The sequence below is a fragment of the Durio zibethinus genome, unplaced genomic scaffold, assembly GCF_047325235.1.
Source record: "Durio zibethinus cultivar Kanyao isolate XHJ-2024 unplaced genomic scaffold, ASM4732523v1 HiC_scaffold_138, whole genome shotgun sequence".
Lineage (NCBI taxonomy): Eukaryota > Viridiplantae > Streptophyta > Magnoliopsida > Malvales > Malvaceae > Durio > Durio zibethinus.
The window spans coordinates 18,719-23,951 of NW_028322761.1; the positions used below are offsets into that span (position 1 = coordinate 18,719).

The following is a 5,233-nucleotide window of genomic DNA, read 5'->3' on the forward strand; positions in this document are numbered from 1 at the left end:
ATCATTGTGCATATTAAAATGAATGGTATTATTATTATTACTGATCAGTAAAATTCACATTCAAAAAAAGGGGGAGAGAAATTTTTGTTTTATGGTAAAAAATTCATTCATCTCAGTTATTTTTCAAGAAAAAAAAGAAGAAAACAAGGGGTCCGTTGAATTTCAAATAGTCAGTTTCACCAATAAGATACGAAGACTTACTTCACATTTGGAATTGCACAAAAAAGACTATTTATCTCAGAGAGGTCTACGTAAAATTCTAGGAAAACGTCAACGGCTTCTGTCTTATTTATCAAAGAAAAATAACATACGTTATAAAGAATTAATTAGTGAGTTGGATATTCGGGAATCAAAAAATCGTTAATTTGATTGAATTAGTCGATTTATTATATTTTTCATTTTGATGTACTTCTTTTCGTTTTCAACAATTCATGTAAGAATGAATCGAGGAAAAACTTATGAATCTATCAGCTACAGAAAAAGACCTTATGATAGTCAATATGGGACCTCACCACCCATCAATGCACGGTGTTCTTCGTCTCATCGTTACTCTAGATGGTGAAGATGTTGTTGACTGTGAACCAATATTAGGTTATTTACACAGAGGAATGGAAAAAATTGCGGAAAACCGAACAATTATACAATATTTGCCTTATGTAACACGTTGGGATTATTTAGCCACTATGTTCACGGAAGCAATAACCGTAAATGGACCAGAACAATTGGGCAATATTCAAGTCCCTAAAAGAGCCAGCTATATCAGAGTAATTATGTTGGAGTTGAGTCGTATAGCTTCTCATCTATTATGGCTTGGACCTTTTATGGCCGATATTGGTGCACAGACCCCCTTTTTCTATATTTTCAGAGAAAGAGAATTAGTATATGATCTATTCGAAGCTGCCACCGGTATGAGAATGATGCATAATTATTTTCGTATCGGAGGAGTAGCGGCCGATCTACCCTATGGCTGGATAGATAAATGTTTGGATTTCTGTGATTATTTTTTAACAGGAATTGTTGAATATCAAAAACTTATTACGCGAAATCCTATTTTTTTAGAACGAGTTGAAGGGGTAGGGGTTATTGGTGGAGAAGAAGCAATAAATTGGGGTCTATCCGGCCCAATGCTACGAGCCTCTGGAATCAAATGGGATCTTCGTAAAGTTGATCATTATGAGTGTTACGACGAATTTGATTGGGAAATCCAGTGGCAAAAAGAAGGAGATTCATTAGCTCGTTATTTAGTCCGAATCAGTGAAATGACGGAATCCATAAAAATAATTCAACAGGCCCTGGAAGGAATTCCGGGGGGTCCCTATGAGAATTTAGAAATCCGATGTTTTGATCGAGAAAGGGATCCAGAATGGAATGATTTTGAATATCGATTCATTAGTAAAAAACCTTCTCCTACATTTGAATTACCGAGACAAGAACTTTATGCGAGAATGGAAGCCCCAAAGGGAGAATTAGGAATTTTTCTGATAGGAGATCAAAGTGGTTTTCCTTGGAGATGGAAAATTCGCCCGCCGGGTTTTATCAATTTGCAAATTCTTCCTCAGTTAGTTAAAAGAATGAAATTGGCTGATATTATGACGATACTAGGTAGCATAGATATCATTATGGGAGAAGTTGATCGTTGAAATGATAATTTATACAACAGAAGTAGAAGATATCAATTCCTTTTACAGATTGGAATCCTTAAAAGAGGTCTATGGGATCATATGGATGTTTGTCCCTATTTTGACTCTTGTATTGGGAATCACAATAGGTGTACTAGTAATTGTATGGTTAGAAAGAGAAATATCTGCAGGAATACAACAACGTATTGGGCCTGAATACGCCGGCCCTTTGGGAATTCTTCAAGCTCTAGCAGATGGAACAAAACTGCTTTTCAAAGAGAATATTCTTCCATCTAGAGGAAATACTCGTTTATTCCGTATTGGACCGTCTATAGCAGTCATATCCATTTTACTAAGTTTTTCAGTAATTCCTTTTAGCTCTCGCCTTATTTTAGCCGATCTCAATATCGGTATTTTTTTATGGATTGCCATTTCAAGTATTGCTCCTGTTGGACTTCTTATGTCAGGATACGGATCAAATAATAAATATTCCTTTTTAGGTGGTCTGCGAGCTGCTGCTCAATCGATTAGTTATGAAATACCATTAACTCTATGTGTTTTATCAATATCTCTACGTGCGATTCGTTGAAATATAAACTTTTCTTTTCCCTATTCCTTTCGTTCTATAAAATAAGCTGAATGGATTGAATAGATATCTTCGTTATTTTATTATCCTTCAGGTTGATAAACTAAATTAGATAGTTATATATGAGTGAAAGAAAGCAGCTTATAAATTCGCAGTAAATTAAACAAAAAAAAATTTAATCTCATTTCCTATGTACAAGAGTTAAGTGGAAGAAAACATAAGTGGAAGAAGTCTTTACCCCAAGACGGGTTGATTAGTCAATCTAGCTTGAAGCGGGCTCAAAAGATCAACCGTATAGAGTTTTGGCTATCCTTTGTATAGATTCCCATACATGTATTGCCAAACCAAACGGGGGATTGAACAAAAAAATGAGTGGATGGTTAGGAACACCAAAATACACAAAGGATTAGTAATGGAGATTATGTAAATTATATAAAAAGGATATTTCTGGATAACATAAAAAGAATACTAATTGGGGCTTTAAATTAGTAGAAATGAGTAGGCAGTACTACCCACGATTCCGGTCCAGAGTATGCTCCTATCCACCGATTAAAGTAATGACTATCAGGAACGAAATAATCCTTTACTATTTTTTAGTTTAAGCCCCCATTCGTAATTTTCTCAGATCAGAAAGAAGAATAGGAACGAAAAAGAAAGAATAAAAAATAAATATTTTTTTTTTTTTTATTCTTTCTTTCATATATATAGAGAGATATAATCTGTGTCATGATTTATGAGCTAATGTAATATTTAATTTTTTTCGTAATCGAAAACAATGGGTTGAAATATCTATTGATATTTCTACAAGAAGTATTTTATTGAAGGCTTAAGTTATTACTCAACAAATAAAAATTGAAATTAGTAACGGGCGAGATCAATTCAGAAGCACTTTTTTTATTCTTCATAATATAGCAGACAGAATTCCATTGGTATAATTTTGGACCTTCCAATCCATTTTTTCTCTATCTATTCTACAACCATACGAAGAGAAATAATACTGATTCGGTCCTTAAATTTATTTGTGACCCACGAGGAGCCGTATGAGTTGAAAACCTCATGTACGGTTTTGGACTAGCGATGGGAACAGTGATGTTATCATCGACTATAATTATCTAACAGCTCAAGTACAGTTGATATAGTTGAGGCGCAATCAAAATATGGGGTTTGGGGATGGAATTTGTGGCGTCAGCCAATAGGGTTTATCGTTTTTCTAATTTCTTCTCTAGCAGAATGTGAGAGATTACCTTTTGATTTACCAGAAGCCGAGGAAGAATTAGTAGCAGGGTATCAAACCGAATATTCGGGTATCAAATTTGGTTTATTTTATGTTGCTTCCTATCTAAATCTATTACTTTCTTCCTTATTTGTAACAGTTCTTTACTTGGGGGGTTGGAATATTTCCATTCCGTACGTATTCGTCCCTGAGCTATTTGAAATAAATAAAATGAATGGAATCTTTGGAACGACAATTGGTATCTTTATTACATTAGCTAAAACTTATTTGTTTTTGTTTATTTCTATCGCAACAAGATGGACTTTACCTAGGTTAAGAATGGACCAATTATTAAATCTTGGATGGAAATTTCTTTTACCCATTTCTCTCGGTAATCTATTATTAACAACTTCTTTCCAACTTCTTTCACTGTAAAGAAAAAAAGAATACGAGATTCATGACTTGGTTCAAACAAGAGAAAGAAACAAACATAAAATTATTCATAGATATTCACGATATGTTCCCTATGGTAACTGGGTTCATGAATTATGGCCACCAAACAGTCCGAGCAGCAAGGTACATTGGTCAAGGTTTCATGATTACCTTATCCCACGCAAATCGTTTACCTGTAACTATTCAATACCCTTATGAAAAATTAATCGCATCAGAGCGTTTCCGTGGGCGAATCCATTTTGAATTTGATAAATGCATTGCTTGTGAAGTATGTGTTCGTGTATGCCCTATAGATCTGCCTGTTGTTGATTGGAAATTTGAAACGGATATTAGAAAAAAACGATTGCTTAATTACAGTATTGATTTCGGAATTTGTATATTTTGTGGTAACTGCGTTGAGTATTGTCCAACAAATTGTTTATCAATGACTGAAGAATATGAACTTTCTACTTACGACCGTCACGAATTGAATTATAATCAAATTGCTTTGGGCCGTTTACCAATGTCAGTAATTGACGATTATACAATTCGAACAATTTTGAATTCGCCTCAAAGAAAAACTGAGTAAGTAAACCTCCTATTCTATTAAAGAGAAATTTCCAATTCTTTTAAGGTTCCGTTTTGGTTTAAGTTAAAAGAATATTTGGTTTGACTTAAAAGAATGAGGCCTTTACTCTTTGTTTGGTCAATAAATAAAAATTCAATTACAAATTAACTGGTTGATAAGAATTTCGAATTCATTTTTCTTGAAAATCTATTAATATATTCGTAATTATTTCGAAATATATAGTTTCAAAAAACAAAATACCCTTTCGAACCGAACAAAAAAAAAGAATTAAAAACGAAACAATAATTGTACTTAGATCAATTCACACCTAATAGATTAGGATTTTATTCAATTAGGAACGTATCATAAAAAAAAAATTCCTGGTCGGGTCAATAAGATCATGAAAAGCATTTCGATTTATTTATCTCTTATTTTACATATAATGGATTTGCCTGGACCAATACACGATTTTCTTTTAGTTTTTCTGGGATCGGGTCTTATATTAGGGGGCCTGGGAGTGGTATTACTTACCAATCCAATTTTTTCTGCCTTTTCATTGGGATTGGTTCTTGTTTGTATATCCTTATTCTATATTCTCTCAAATTCTCATTTTGTAGCTGCTGCCCAGCTTCTTATTTATGTGGGAGCCATAAATGTTTTAATCCTATTTGCTGTGATGTTCATGAATGGTTCAGAATATTATAAAAATTTTAATCTGTGGACCATTGGGAATGGCCTTACTTCGTTGATTTGTACAAGTATTCTTGTTTCGCTAATTACTACTATATTAGATACATCATGGTACGGGATTATTT

At 33.5% G+C, this 5,233-nt stretch overlaps 1 protein-coding gene across 1 annotated transcript; it reads left to right on the forward strand.

Annotated features, from left to right (window-relative positions):
* The first annotated feature begins 262 nt into the window (after positions 1-262).
* On the forward strand, positions 263-4,691 carry LOC149509618 (NAD(P)H-quinone oxidoreductase subunit H, chloroplastic). Its single transcript, XM_089757689.1, has 2 exons — positions 263-2,194; positions 3,315-4,691. The coding sequence occupies exon 1, from the start codon at positions 459-461 to the stop codon at positions 1,638-1,640; it is 1,182 nt and encodes a 393-aa protein (XP_089613815.1). The 5' UTR covers positions 263-458; the 3' UTR covers positions 1,641-2,194; positions 3,315-4,691.
* The last annotated feature ends 542 nt before the right edge of the window (positions 4,692-5,233 follow it).

Coding starts and splice junctions, on each gene's coding strand:
- LOC149509618 (XM_089757689.1), top strand. CDS start 459: ATGAATCTATCAGCTACAGAAAAAGACCTTATGATAGTCAATATGGGA.